The sequence below is a fragment of the Barbus barbus genome (assembly GCF_936440315.1).
Source record: "Barbus barbus genome assembly, chromosome: 40".
Lineage (NCBI taxonomy): Eukaryota > Metazoa > Chordata > Actinopteri > Cypriniformes > Cyprinidae > Barbus > Barbus barbus.
The window spans coordinates 14,578,124-14,593,826 of record NC_136718.1 but is presented as its reverse complement, the minus strand read 5'-3'; the positions used below and the strand labels follow the sequence as shown (position 1 = coordinate 14,593,826).

The following is a 15,703-nucleotide window of genomic DNA, read 5'->3' as shown; positions in this document are numbered from 1 at the left end:
TCTCTGTTCTTGTATTTAATGTTGTTTAATAAATGGCAGATTTGCAAAAATTGAAAATTGTGTACCGTTGTCCTGTGTAATGCTGAATTCTTACGTTTTCTTTCTTCAGCTCGTCTGCTGTTTATTTTGTGCATCTGAACAGACAAATCACATGCAAATTTGTGACAACAGGCCTTAAAACATGAGATGTTGACTGACCTAGTTGACTTTGCGTACTTTTACTCTGTGATGCTGAACAGGCTAGTCACTGGCTTAAGGCATTGGGTCACCCATCAATGACTGATACTTCAGAATCATTTGTGTGCAAGATGCATTTTGGGTGTTATTGACAACGGCCCTGCACCTTTAGGACATCAACACAGACCTTCACTTGTAATGAGATGTGGTACAATTGGATACCATAAATTCTCTGGAGATTGGACATAGGTCATGTTAAACATCCTTTCCTGCTTATTTTCTATTCTCCTTTAAATGTTATTGTTATTGCAAGGCCACTCTGTTTCTCTCTATTGTCTTTTAAAACTGTTACCTTTAGAAAATGCCTTCATCCTAGACACAGCTGTTCCATGTGCATCAGCCACACTGCAAAGAGTGTAAGGCAGGCAGAGACAAAGCTCGCTGCAGACCAATGAAAAGCAGTAGCTAGCTTTCTTTGCTGCCCATTAAAGAGTAGGAAACACCAAAAATGTTCAAAACTTCCCTGGGATTGAATCCAAAAATGTCTAGCAATTCATAATGTTGTAACGTCTAAATTAATAAGTCAGAAATGGAAAGGTTTTTCTATTGATATTTAAGGCTAAATTTAGCTGAGAGATAATCACCCAGAGGGTGAAAATGTTCTGCTCGTGATGATTTTATTTTTGGTGCACCATAGTAATTAATATGTTTAAATAATTTTTTCTTTGTTCGAGCATGCACCAAACAACCGTTTTTGTGTTATTTAGCTGTAAACTACAGGATTGGCATCCATAGGGATTGAGTGCTGTTTTATATTTATATTTGTTTGTTGACATGCAAGGAAATCTTGAGGGTGCCCATTTCGTTTTCTGTGACTCAAGTATTCCCTTTTTTTTTTTTTTTAAAGCAGAGTTGGCTCTTTTATAAATAAGGGCCATTGTGAATGCAAAAAAAAAAAAGAAGCATATTGTTTTCCTATATGTTAGTTGTATTGTACGCTTCTTGAGGAGAAAATGCTGGAGGGGAATTTTAAGAAACAACGGCTGGTGTATTTTCACACTGCCCACTTGAACTCCCCCCACCCCTGTGAGATCCAGTTGGAACTGGAAATTTCTAGCCACTGTTGGCTCCCTGCCCACTCCCACAGGCCAGCCCCTATCAGCCGCACTTCTGAGCACGAGAACGAGTGAGAAAAGAGGGCAGTGCAAAGATGTAAACAGACAAAAGGAAAGCCATGTATATGGCTGAATCATTGAGGAAAGAAGTATACACTGTAATTTCAGTGTCAGTTTTAGGCAGTTAATATATTTATATGTAGCGTTTTAAATTTATAAGCATAATGAAAGAAAGATGGATTTGTGTATATGTATTTATTTAATTATTATTCTAATATTACAGTTGTGCAAGCTACCAAATGACTTTATTTGAATAGAAATAACCAAGCACTTGGTTCTTTCTATTCAAACACACTGATTTAAAATTTGAACAAATTTCGGCATTTGATGCAGTCATCTGGTAGCTTGCACATTGGTGGCTATTTGGATATGTAGAGAAATAAAGCATTAATTGAAACTTGGAAATGACTAACCTAACACCAGTGTAGTATAGATTTAGTAGACAGCCTCATACAAATGAATGTCAGGTGTGCTTGCCAGTCCTTTCTGTGTGAGTAGAGGAAATAGTTTTAGATATCCACCTTTTTTTCTTCTCTGTAATACTCCATTGCAGCTGCCAAATAAGATTACCTAGAGTGTGGTAGATACTTTCACTGTCACTGAGAGGCACTGTTTCTTTTTTGCAATACTGACAGAATTTCTTTTTTGCAATAGTGCCTCTCTGAGGTGGAAAAATAAACTGCATTATGTATTTACTATATGTTTAGTAGTTAGGTTTTGTAAATTCTTATGAGGCTTATGAATTCTTATGAAAAAAAACTTATGAGGCTATATGTATGCCTATGCTGTTATTGATTGATAATCATTCTGTTTATTGCAATGTATTTATTAGTGTTAGTGTTCACCTTTTGTTACAGTCTACATTCTAAGCAGGTTTGTGTTTTTATTCTCTCACAGTACTGATTCCAGCAGCAGCTCCAGTGATCAGTCTCCAGCTAGATCTGTTCAGTCAGCAGCTGTACCTGCCCCTCCTGCTCAGCCCCTTTCTTCATTGGACAAAGATGAACCTCGCAAAAGTTTTGGTATCAAAGTGCAGAACCTCCCTGTGCGCTCAACCGGTGAGGCTTTTATGAAGTCAAAATGAACACATGCACTTTTCAAACAGCAAAACAAAAAACATTGCTCAACTAATTTAAGCATTATCTTGGAACGCACTTTGGCGAGACAGCATCTAAATTAATGTGTTTATGCTCTCCCTATCAATTTTAGATACAAGCCTGAAGGATGGTCTTTTCCATGAATTTAAGAAACATGGCAAAGTCACATCAGTTCAAATCCATGGTGCCTCTGAGGAACGATATGGATTAGTGTTCTTTCGCCAACAAGAGGACCAAGAAAAAGCTCTAAGTGCATCTAAAGGGAAGCTGTTTTTTGGCATGCAAATTGATGTCACTGCTTGGCATGGCCCAGGTAGGTTCCCATTTTGTACAGAATCTTTGGTTGTTATTAGTTTCAGAAGCAGCATTTGACCCAATATTGTTCTCTAATCTATTCCTCAATAGAAACAGAGAGTGAGAATGAGTTCCGACCTTTGGATGAACGTATAGATGAGTTTCACCCCAAAGCTACAAGGACATTATTCATAGGAAATTTGGAGAAAACCACAACGTATCATGACCTGCTTAACATATTTCAGCGTTTTGGAGAGATTGTTGTAAGTAGACATTTGAAAGTGTGCTTTAAAAATTGTGCAATTTTATAAAACAAAGTCACTCTATTAATGTACGTGCATTTTTATGTACGTATTCTGTTTTACCAGGATATCGATATAAAAAAGGTAAATGGTTCCCCACAATATGCCTTTCTCCAGTATTGTGACATAGCAAGTGTCTGCAAAGCAATTAAGAAAATGGATGGTGAATACCTTGGCAACAACAGGTTAAAGGTGAGGATGAGATCAGATTATTATTATTATTATTGGAGTTTTTTTTTGTTACATATAGCTAGCAGCCAATCCTCATTTGATACAAACAGAAAAAAAGAGTATATACAATTATTAAAAAAAATATATACTCATTGGAATTAAAACCTATAGATTACACAGGACATTGGTTGACTTAATGTGAATTTTTCTTTCCTTTTAGCTTGGTTTTGGCAAAAGTATGCCTACAACATGTGTATGGTTGGACGGCCTGTCCTCTAGTATTACCGAACAGTATCTCACAAGGCACTTTTGTCGTTATGGACATGTTGTAAAGGTGATTTTAAAATTTCTTTAATTTCAAATTTCATTATTAAAATGTATTTATTATTGTTATGTTCTCTTTCTTCATTAGAATAAATGCATTACATTTTGAAGTTCACTTGATTTCTATACATTTTTTTTTATTATTTTTTTTTTTAGGTTGTGTTCGACCGACTAAAAGGAATGGCTCTCATCTTATATAATAATATAGAGTATGCACAGGCCGCTGTCAAGGAAACAAAGGGTTGGAAAATTGGAGGAAATAAAATAAAGGTCTGTAATATAATATGAATTGTCCCACTGACAAACCAACTGTTTGTTTGTCTAACACTGTTAATTAAATTTGTTTGTAGGTTGACTTTGCCAACCAGGAAAGCCAGATGGCTTTTTACCGTTCAATGCAGGCATCTGGACAAGACATAAGAGATTTCTATGAAATCATAAATGAACGAAGGTGAGATGATGTATGGTAAAACCTATTTTATTTTGTAGAATCATCCTTTCATTTTCATTCACTTTGTTTTTGTTTTTTGCCAGAGATGAGCGCCGGCCGCCATATCATGAGTTCACAGCTGAACGGGCGTACTATGAGAATGTGCGTACCCCAGGTTCCTACACAGAGGATCCACGTCGAAAATATCCTGCCAGAAGTCGAGAGTTTTTTACAGAATGGGATCCTTATCAGGGAGATTATTATGACCCACGATACTATGATGACCCCCGTGAATACAGGGATTATAGAGACCCATATGAGCAGGATATTCGGAAGTACAGCTACTTACAAAGAGAGCGTGAAAGGGAAAGAGAGCGATTTGAAACGGATCGTGAACGAGACCACGGTCGACGAACAATTGAACACAATCAAAGCCCATCCCATCCACGTCGTCCTGCTAGTCCTGCTGCCTCCCCATCCCTTTCTGAACGTCCTCCCAGTGACTCTGAACATCATGTTTACAGCCGCTCATCTGAGCGAAGTGGCAGCTGCAGCTCACTTTCTCCACCACGATTTGAAAAGCCAGATAAAATTTGTTTGGAGAGGCACAGTAGGAGTGATAAATCGGAGAAAGACAAATCAATTTTTGAGGCAGAGCGTGGAAATGGAGGAGAAAAAGACAGACGTGCTGGACGTAAGGAAAAAGGAGACAAGGACAGGACTGAGAAGCTAAAGCTGAGGAAATTGAAACTTGCATCCCCTACTGTTCCATCATCAGAGCCAGACGTTGAGCTTGACAGGGACACCAGCCCAGAGGCTATTTTAATTCTGCGAGGTAAATCCAGCAAATCATTGATCAAAGACAAAGACTACTCTGGAAAAGGAAAACTTGATCTGCCACCTTGTGTTGTCCAGCTGACAAGAGTAAAGGAGAAGGAAGGGAAGTTAATAGACGGTATCCTCTGTGAGAAACAAAAAACTAAGGTTGGGAGTGACCCTGTTAGGTCTCCAACCACCCCACCCTCTGCTGATCACAAGATGCCTTTCCGCATAGAGACTCAGGCTAGAGATTTCTTTAAGCATGGAAAACATCTCAAGGAGAAAGGCTTGGCTAGTCAAGTTGAGGTTGTGGATAAAGAGGGCAAAGTGAAAAATAAAAAATACTTCAAAAGTGATTTTGCATTTGACACCAGCTCTTCTGTGGACGCCGACCGCTTGGCTGCACGGAAGAGGCGCTTTGAAGAAACTTCTGGAAAGGCTGACAATTTAAGGAAGATAAGTCAGGAGGAGGATGAAGTGAGGTTAAGGAGAACTATTGATGAATCATTGCTGAAAGACATTGATTATGATAAAAAGATGCAACGAAAAGAAGAATATAAGAGAGAAAAAATGAAGCTAGAGAGGATGGTTACTGTTAGTACTATAAAAGAAGCGCTAGACACTGTAATGTCAGTAGGCCTCAGTCTAGACCTTCAGGCTCGACTTGGGGAACCAACTGAGGAGGCAACAGATCCCTTAGATTGCCTTGATCAAATGACGGGTACTGTTGGAGCTCAAAGTCAACCAAGTTTCAGTCTTGCAGTCTCTGATGATGGAAGTGTAGATATGGAATTTTCAAGAGACCAAGAACAGCAGCACTTAACTAGCTACCACATACTCTCCTCAAGGCTAGAAAGAGATTCTGAAAGTAAAGAAAGTTTGCTCTCAGACATTGATCACTCACAGAGTTGCAGAAAACAAATGGAGCAGAACCGTCGCCTACAGCAGCAATTGCTAGAGTATGATAAATCTGATAAAACTGAAAGCACACCCAGCACTGATGCAGAGGACTTTGAGCATCGAAGTCTTGTGCATGAGATAGGAAAACCACCTCAAGATGTGACTGGCGATTCACCACCCAGCAAGCGAAAGAAGTCAGGACCATTTGAATTTGATTTTGACACTAAAAGACAGAGAGATTATCAGAGGTTCAGACAGATAAATGATGAACCTGAAAGGAGACTTGCTTCACTTCCTGGGACACCCTTTGCAGAGGATGCATCACAATTGCTGGAAAAAGAGCCAGATTCACCTGTGGCAAAGAATAAAAATTGCTTGCATTTTGATGTATCAAAATACAATATTGGCAACGCAGTGTGCCAAGGGCTTTCATCACATGCAGAAATTTTGAAAGTGAAAACATCAGTCACAGAAGAGGAGTTCTGTTGGGAAAGCAATATTAGGCAGGGCACATTGAGAGGAGAAATGAGCTTCCCCACCAGCATTGTTAAACGGGAAAGTATCCGAAAACGTCCTGAACGTGAATTAGAACCCGGGGAGGTTCAGTCAGACTCTGATGAAGACAGTGAAAGCAGACACCTTTCACTAAAGCCAAACTCTTTCAAAAGAGAGCATGAAGAGAGACTTTCAGATGTGAAGTCTTCTGAGTCACTAGAAAAGAATAAGTTCTATGAATTTGCATTGGATAAGACCATAACACCAGACACCAAAGCTTTGCTTGAGCGTGCGAAGTCACTGTCCTCGTCTAGGGAAGAAAATTGGTCTTTCCTTGGTCATGACTCAGAATTCAAAAGCTTTCGGAATAGCACAGACAAAGAGAAGTCTGAACCCACTCCAAGGCCTATTCCTTCTTGGTACATGAAAAAAAAGAAGATTCGCTCCGATTCTGATGGAAAGCTTGATGATAAAAAGAAGGATGCCAAGCCTGATGAACAAGAACGACAAGAGCTCTTTGCTTCACGCTTCCTTCATAGCTCTATCTTTGAACAGGACTCAAGGCGACTTCAGCACCTTGAGCGGAAAAATAATGACCCTGAAGTTAGAGTTGGTAGAGATAGTATTACAAGTGATTCCCAAGGGGAACAAGTTGGAGCAGGAGGATCAGACCTCTCTCAAGAACCAAAAGTACTTTTTCATAGCCGTTTCTTAGAACTTCAGCAAAGAGATAAGAACCAACAACTGCCAGTTTCAGAAAGATTTAGTCTAACTGAGGAGGAGGAGGAGGAGGAGGAGAAGATATTGGATGAAGAGTTTGGGCCTTCCCCCAATGTATCAGAAATTTCCCAAGAGTTAACAGTAAGTCATAGTCCAGCTACAACATCACCAATGTCTCTGTATAAATTTTCAGAAACTTCTGTGCAGCATGACAAGCCAGTTTTGCCCTCTACATTAACAAACAAAGATGGTCCAGAAATAGTGAATGAGCAGTCAGAAGATGTTCCAGTAGATTCTCTGCCATCAATTAGCCTAAAGGAGGAGAACACAGCTGTTACAGTGAGTGCTATGCCCACTGAACCCATGATAAAGGAATATGTAACTGTCAAAGAACCTAATGATAAGCTGAACGAGTCCATACGAGCTGTAAACCCAACTGTTGAACAGGATATTGATGTCAAACCTCCTACTCCTGGTGCATCTCTAAGTAATATTGAGCCAGAATGTGATCCTTTTCAGGCATCTTCTGCAACATTTTCAAAGCCTAGTCAACCTCAAGAGATCGCAGAGCTTTCAGAAACAAAAACAGAACCTTCTCTTCACAAGGTTGCATCCCCACTGGATGTGGAGCTGCCAGAAACAGAACCTGAGGTTGAACAGGTACAGCCACCACGTAAACACCCCAAGAGTAAAAAGATAAAAACGCCCTCACCAACACCAATCCCTCAAGTTGCTAATGAGAAACCAGCTACACGAAAGAGTGAACGCATTGATAAAGAAAAGCTGAAAAGATCCTCATCTCCCAGAGGAGACTCTACAAAACTCATTGCTGACCCCAAAAACTGGGCAAAATCTCCAGTACATGCAACAGATTCAGAGCAGGGCCTTGAATCAAACACAAGCCCTGGCAAAACACGGCAGCGACGGAATGTGCGATCTGTCTATGCAACACCCCACGAGGATGAGGCTTCTCAACAACCAGGAAAAGAAATTGCAGAACCTCCTCGTTCAACCCGTAAGCGTTGTAGCGATAAGGAGGCTGCAACACAACATATGGTAACCACGCCTGGCAAGAGAGGTCGTCCACCCAAGACTCGCAAAAGAGGTGATGATATGTCTCCAGTTAAGGGAGATCAGACAAAAAATTCTGAGAGTGAAGATACTGAAAATAAGGAGTCAACAAGTAGTGGAGAAATATCTAAAACAGCAGAGACTTGGCGCTCTCCGCGATCCCAAAAGGGGCAGTCTTCACCAGTAAGAGCAGGGCAAATTAGAAAAACATTGAAACTGGACAAAGTTTCAGGTAGCCCAGAACCCATTCAGTCAGACACAGCAGCGGTTGATGTGTCACCTGCCCTAGATCACCAGAATGAATCCAAAGATGAAACTTCAATGCAAGTTGGACAGTTGTCTCAAGATACCAAACAACATAACATATCTAAAATAGAAAAGGGACTCACACATCCTGCTGAAGAAAAATCAACAGATAACAATATAGAAAACACTTCTGTAGAAAAAACACAGGCATTAGATCAGAAGAACGTCAAGGCATCAAGGTCAACACGGAACACCAAGTTGATGCCTGATGATAAGTCTGTCAATGTTGTTAATCTCACTGTGGATACAATTAAGGATGCCCTTCATTCAGGTGATAACAAAGCTGTAAGTTTGGAAGGGTCTTTGAAAACCAAAACCACACAGATAATAAAAGAAGACTCAAACATCCCAATTTACCACAAAGAGGAAGATGTTCACAGTCCTGAGGAAAAGGAGGAGACTCTTTCAGAAATGGAGCCTCCTACTGATCCAGTGGCTGCCTTGCTTGCCCGTCAAATGGAACTGGAAAGGGCAGTGGAAAATATTTCAAGACTTACAGATGAACAGCATCCAGCACCTTACAAAGAGCCTCGTGCTGAACCAGCTACCCTAACATCACCAGTTATAGTACAACCTGTAGATGACGCAGAAGTAGAAAAGCCTGCCAATCCAGCAAGTGAAACTGAACTGGCTGCTGCAATTGATTCCATTACTGCTGAGGATATATCAGGTGAGGCAGATGGATTCTCTGCTCCAACAACATACACAGCCCTCCTTCCCGCACCAGAGACTCTTGTTTTGCCAGTATCAAGTGACGTTATTGAACCTGAGACAGACTTGACTGTAAAGACTATTGTAGAATCTCAACAAGGTAGTGTTATAGTTCCAGATTCTAAATCGTCTCAAACAAGTAACACAGATACTTCACTCACAGAGTCTCCGTTATCAGAGGCAGCCAAAAAAGGAGGAAGAGCACGACCAAAAACACCAAAGAAATCCAGAGGACGGAAGGTTTCTTTGAACAGAAAATTAGATCTCACTGATGATGCAGTGCTGGAACCTGAATCCACTATTGTCAAACTTCCAGAATCTATCCCAGAAGAGATTCAAACTGCCAACCCTAAGGCAGCAACATCAGCAGCTGCAGCAGCTGTAGTTACTGTTGCTGCTGCATGTAAACATGAAGCTACAGCTACAGTGACTTGTGACACACCAAAAGAGGCAGAACAGCCTGCTGTTGACCAGCCTGAACCTCAAGAATCTGCCTTCCACTCTGGGAATAACAGTCCTTCTTATTTAAGGACAAAACAGCCATCTCCTGAACCAGTAGCACATGCCCTTACTTCACCTACAACTTGCCTGAATTCACCTGCATCATCCAAGACTCCTCTCACGCCCCCTGAGTGGAACACTAGAACAGAGGCGAAAGGAATTCCACCTAAACCACAAGTTAGTGTGGCACTGTCTACACCAGGAGTTGGGGGACCCCCAGCAAATCCCCCCATGCCCCCTGACACAAAGGCCTCTGATATTGACCCAAGCTCCAGCACACTGCGAAAGATTCTAATGGAACCGAAGTATGTGTCTGCATCAAATAGCAATGCTGTCCCAAGTATGCAGATCACAACCACATTAGCAGATCCACGCATGTCTGATAATGAAAATTCAGTTGAGGCTGTGCTGCCTTTAAAGACTTCTCTACCCGAAGACAGACCTAGCCCTGTAACTCAACTTGTACCCCGTACAGCACCAACCCAGCCACCTACTCTGCAACAATGTGAGTCACCACAGATCCTAAAGGAGAAACTGGCTATAACTTCCACTGCTACTTCAGTCATTAGTCGGATCCCTATGCCCTTTGATTTTGAGGACACTCCTCGCATCTCGTTAAGCAACCGTAGCTCTGGTATTTCCTTACCCAAGCAGAAGTATCGTACAGGCTTGAATGAAAATAGCAGGTATCATGGGCTTAACCCCTCTGATGATGGCGGAAGTGTTGGGCGCCCTGTTGTCGAAAGCACACATTGTAACTCAGGGTCAAGTCCTGGTTTGAGGGTCAATACATCCGAAGGTGTGGTAGTTTTGAGTTATTCTGGACAAAAGACAGAGGGACCACAGAGGATCATTGCTAAAATAAGTCAAATCCCACCAGCCAGTGTTGTGGATATAGAATTTCAGCAGTCTGTAACAAAATCACAGATAAAACAGGAACCACCATCTCACCCCTCTACCCCAAAAGGATCACAGACACCTACAGGTTATGGACATGCAGGGGTATTATTAGCTGGCCAAACATTCAGTGCTCATCCTGTTATTTCCTCAATTAATCACGAAAGTCCTAGCTCTGAAAAATCTGAACCATCCTACCACACTGCTCAACAAGGAGGTTCTGTGAAAACCTTCCAACAATCCACAAGCCATCCTCAACTTCTGAGGTATGGTCAGTCAATTACACAGCAGCAGCATATTAAGAAAAATGGAGCAACTGAAACTGTTTCAATGAAAGCTGAAATAAAACCTTCACAGAGCTTCAATGTTAAACCAGTTTTAAGCCCACACCACCCATCTTTGGCAGGCAATCACATCTTAAGTCCATGTGCTGCACATGAAAGGGTGGTCTCACAACCCAAGCAAGATTCACATTCTCCAAGGGCATCAGGCCATTCCACGTCACCCTTTCCAAAAGTTTGTCCTCCTGCCAGCTCGGTTGTTTTGGGACCAGCTGGTCCTATGTCTCAATATGTGTCAAATATACACCATGCTGAGCAGTCGGTGATCATGCCCCCTCATAGTGTCACCCAATCTGTGCCTATAGGTCATTTATCCCAAGGAGATGTCAGAGCCAGTACTCCATTATCTGGAATAGGTTATGGAATCCGTTCAGAAAATCTGTTATCACCTCGATCTGCACCTCCACAGCGCTCCACGACTCCTCAGCCTGCAGTGATCAGAGATGTTGTACTGAAGTCACATTCAAGTTCATCTGGTAATGGTCAAGTTTTTGGGACAAGCAATGATGATCTGCACAGTCTCCCTCAAGGACTTCGTAGAGCTTCTGCACCACAGTTACAACCAGAAAGCATAGTAATGCAGCCTGAATTCAAAGGTCTGCATCACAGAGCATTGCGTCTAGACCAGTATTCCAGAGATGTACGTCTACTTGTACACCAACATTTGACTGATCATCCAGGTGTTGTTGAAAGTCGCCAAACTCGAACACCAGAGGCAATGCAGTCGCCTTCACACATATCATCTGCTTCTTCTAAAGTCTGCCCTGTGGTAAAGAATGCTCCACAGACTGTGAGGGATGCACCAAAAGCAATGGAGCTTAAGATGCCACCCTCCCCTCACTCTGATAATAGGATAATAGGACACCCATCTGGCTCTGTGATGGTATCTCCTAAAGGAGTTCAGTTGATTCATCCTGGAAATGCAAACTCCATGTCTGAATACTACAGAGAAATGCGTGGCTTCCATCCTCAGTATCCAAGTCATTCAGTAATTGGAATTAACTTGGCTAATCGTGGAATAGCTGCGTCACAGGTGAGAGGTTGTTTTGTGCTCTACAATCTTAATTTGTGTTTTACAGTTAACAGTCATTAGCCATGATTTAATTTCTTGATTTAAGATGTACATTCTTCATCAGGTCTCACAAATTGATCATGGTCAGAGACACAAGGTTCCTTCTGTCTCCTCCATTGAGTCTGTGGGAAGTTTTGGCGAATCAAAACTTGACGGTACTCGCATTCGACACCCAAGCTCCATGGATTTGTCTCACATATCACGGGTTCAGGGTGAGACTGGCTCCCCTTCTTACACTTCTCCAGTGACTATAACACCCAAATTGGAGTTGCCTATCACCGTGCAGAAGGGACCTCAAGGACCTAACCAGATGCCACCGCCATCCTCAGTCAGTTCTCAGATGCGATCAGACTTTAAACTTGACCACACAGGACTTCGGTCCGTTGATATGGTGCAGTTGTTAACGGTTTGTAACCTTTTTTAAAATTATTATTTTTATTGGTTTTTAAATTCCATCAGAAATTCAATAGAAAACATTCTTTAGGTTGTAACAGAGTTTGTGTCTTCCTTCAAGCAGAAATACCCAATTATTTGGCAAGGTCACCTGGCACTTAAGAATGACACTGCAGCAGTACAGCTGCACTTTGTGTCTGGTAACAATGTTCTGGCTCACCGTTCACTGCCACCGCCAGAAGGAGGTGCCTTTCTTCGCATTGCCCAGAGAATGCGCTTAGAGGCCTCACAACTTGAGGGAGTTGCAAGACGTATGACTGTAAGCATCCTGTCTACTTTTATAACCCTTTCTCAAACCACATTCAATCTAATTTATCCATATCTATCAAAACAAAATCTACTGAAATGTCAGGACAGTATTGTGAATTTAAAGGAATTAATTTTTCCTAGGCTGAAAATGAATACTGCCTTCTGTTGGCATTGCCTTGTGGACTGGACCAAGAGGATGTCCACAACCAGACCCATGCTCTTAAAACTGGTTTCATCACTTACCTGCAAGCAAAACAAGCTGCTGGAATTATCAATGTCCCGAACCCAGGCTCAAATCAGGTTAGTCCTCTCAAGAATGAAAATTACAGTGACAGTTATAATCCTGTGCATGTCCTGGAAGAAAATAGCTTGGCAAGATGCTGATGTCTAACCACTCATCAAAATGAGATGCTTCCATATGTGAAAATAAATAATTTAGCCATCTGCTGACTTAAAATTGTACATTCCACTAACAAAGAATTTTCTTCCGTCTTTCTTATAGCCAGCCTATGTTGTCCAGATTTTCCCTCCTTGCGAGTTTTCTGAAAGCCACTTGTCTCATCTTGCTCCGGACCTTCTCAATAGCATCTCCAGTATATCTCCCCATCTTATGATTGTTATAGCTTCTGTATAAGAGGGAGATCCCAGCTTCCTACACCAACATGCCAACACCAGCCTTTGGGACTAGACTTTTTTTTTTTTTTTTTGTACTCTGGAAATCACCTCAATGTTAGTCAAGTTTACTCCTTTTTGGTCATGTATTCATTCTTTTTTTTGTTTTGTTTTTTTGTTCTTTCACCAGCCTTTTAATCCATTGACTCCGTTTAACTGTGTATCACCTTATAGTACACAGAGATAAATGGAGCTATTTACAAAGATCAATTCTCTGATAATTTTGTTTTTTCTTTTCTTTTTCTTCTTTTGGAGATTTGTATCTATGGTTTTTAAAACACTGAAGATCTTTGGGATTATTAGGACATGGGGTTAATAAACTTTTTATTGATTTAAGATTTATTTTCTGAAGAATAATCAGACCAATCATTGCACTATGTTATGAAAATCAAAAAAATGAATAAGTTTGTACAAATTTGGTTATTGAAATTGTAATTTTACTTTATTACTTGGACATGCTTCATTCACCAGCCATTTTTGTGGTAGAGACTAAAAATGTTATCTAGTCAAAGTAGTTCAATTGAATTCCTTTGACACATTTTTAAAAATAATGAATAATAATGTAATATAAAGCAGCTACTGTTCAATCATAAGTAAACAAGCTACTTCCATGCTCTTTGTAGAAATTGCTCTCAATATAGTCCTTGTTATCTCCGAAAGGGACAAAATGTGGGAGCATTGTGAGTTGTACAGTTTACACTTGATGCCTCAATTGGGGATTGTATGTAGACTTTTTTCGCTTTCCTCTTAATACTTGCAAAGTGAATCGGGCGAATGCCTGGTTGTAAATATGATGTATATTTAAAGACTTTCAAAGCAGTTGACAAGCATAACAAGATTGACAGCCTCTTGCCATCAACCGTGAAAGTGAACTGTCAGTTACCACTTGAGTATCATTTCAGATTTTTGTTTTGTTGATGTTTTTGAAATCAGTCCTGTGCCATAATTTTTAAATGGAGAAAACTAAATGAATCGAGATTCATCAAGTTTTATTTTGATACTTGACTTTGTATTTGTCACTTGATCTTTAAGGCCTGCTTTTACATTGCCTTGTTTTATGCTTTTTTTTGTCCCCTACCTCTATTTCTACCTTTTTTTTATTTTCATGTCGGTAACTATTGGGGCGATCTTAACTGATGATACTGTCCTTAGGACCCCCGAAGTGTTAAATTCAGTTTTCCACTGTTTCTTTCTTGGTTTTTTTGAACATACCTCTGAATGTCCAACAAGAACAGTGCAATGCAAGTGGTAAATATACTTTGTAAAGAGAAAAAAGAAAACCATGAAAATATGTAAAAATCTGTCAGGAGACATGATAGAGATCGGCTTTTTTGGTCTCCTTTCTTGATTGGTGTCTCCTTGAGCCAAGCTGTAAATAATCATTTTCATTTCGTTGCTTTTTTTTTCTCTCTCTCTCTGTCTTTGTTTTTTTATGTCAGGGTCATTATTTTGTTTTGTAAGACAAAACAAAAGTATGTAAAGAAAACCGATGCAGAAAGTAAACCATGAGTCTTAGTTTTGCAGTTTCATTGGGTTACTACAAATTCTCTCATGGTCATTTTGAAGGCACTTACATTTTTGATATACAAATTTAAAATATCAAAATACCAAAAGAAAGAGTAAACGGATACAGCTGATCTTAAAATTTTGTCTGATTTATCTTATTTCATCATTTTGAGTGTATTTTGCGGTTCCTCTATGAGGACGTTTAAAGATGTAAAATAAATTTTGTTTGTTAACACCTTTGCAGATGATTAAATGGTCATTCACTCTCTGCGTGTTGCTGTTTTTTTTTTTGATGGGTAGCTTTTCTCTGATTTCCATTCTCTATCAGTTTTACACTTGTTATACTTGCCTATCATATACAGTTTATATCATATTGCTCACTGGTGTTGGTTAACATTTTTATCATTTTAAGAATGCCTTTGAAATTAGAAACAGTGGTAGTGTCCGTAACAGCCACTTGATGGCAGTATTGTGATACTGATAACGTTCTGTATGTTCATGTAATGGTTTATTATGGGTTTTGGCTTACCGTAAACTACAGTCTTTTGTGTGGTTATACAGTGAACCTGAAAAGACAAGCGTTATATCTAGTGTTTTTCTTGAGGTCAAGCACATCTGATGATGCTAACCGTAAATTAATGCTAATTCTTTTCAATAAGGAGAACTGCAATGCTGTAAATAGACACAGGAATACCAAAAAGCCATACCATACCAACAACAACAAAAAAAAAACCTTTTTTTGGTACATACAATAGAAGTCATTGGGAACCTAAATGGTCTGTGCAAAAAAAAAAATTATTTGTATGAGTGTGTGTGTTCTGAATAAGAAAGAAATGCATACAGGTTTGGAACATGACATGACGTTGTGTAAAAGATGACATAATTAAATTTTTTGAGTGAACTGTCCCTTTCATTTTTGTCCATAAAGGGACAGTTTGCACTAAAAGGGACTTTGCACTACCTATAAATCTGAAAGACAAAACGAAGGGCAAGTTGCAGACAGGTTATGCCAAAGCCCTC

General features: G+C 40.1%; 1 protein-coding gene across 1 annotated transcript in view; it reads left to right on the top strand.

Annotated features, from left to right (window-relative positions):
• Window positions 1–14,953, top strand: part of LOC306860029 (msx2-interacting protein-like) — a 33,555-nt gene extending 18,602 nt beyond the window's left edge. Inside the window, exons 4-15 of the mRNA XM_079401551.1 lie at window positions 2,250–2,410; window positions 2,562–2,762; window positions 2,855–3,006; window positions 3,112–3,237; window positions 3,437–3,550; window positions 3,697–3,810; window positions 3,891–3,991; window positions 4,075–11,764; window positions 11,868–12,209; window positions 12,321–12,515; window positions 12,647–12,805; window positions 13,008–14,953. Of these exons, the coding sequence (XP_079257677.1) occupies window positions 2,250–2,410; window positions 2,562–2,762; window positions 2,855–3,006; window positions 3,112–3,237; window positions 3,437–3,550; window positions 3,697–3,810; window positions 3,891–3,991; window positions 4,075–11,764; window positions 11,868–12,209; window positions 12,321–12,515; window positions 12,647–12,805; window positions 13,008–13,139 (9,487 nt within the window). The 3' untranslated portion in view covers window positions 13,140–14,953. The remainder of the gene's footprint in view (window positions 1–2,249; window positions 2,411–2,561; window positions 2,763–2,854; window positions 3,007–3,111; window positions 3,238–3,436; window positions 3,551–3,696; window positions 3,811–3,890; window positions 3,992–4,074; window positions 11,765–11,867; window positions 12,210–12,320; window positions 12,516–12,646; window positions 12,806–13,007) is intronic.
• Window positions 14,954–15,703: the final 750 nt, after the last annotated feature.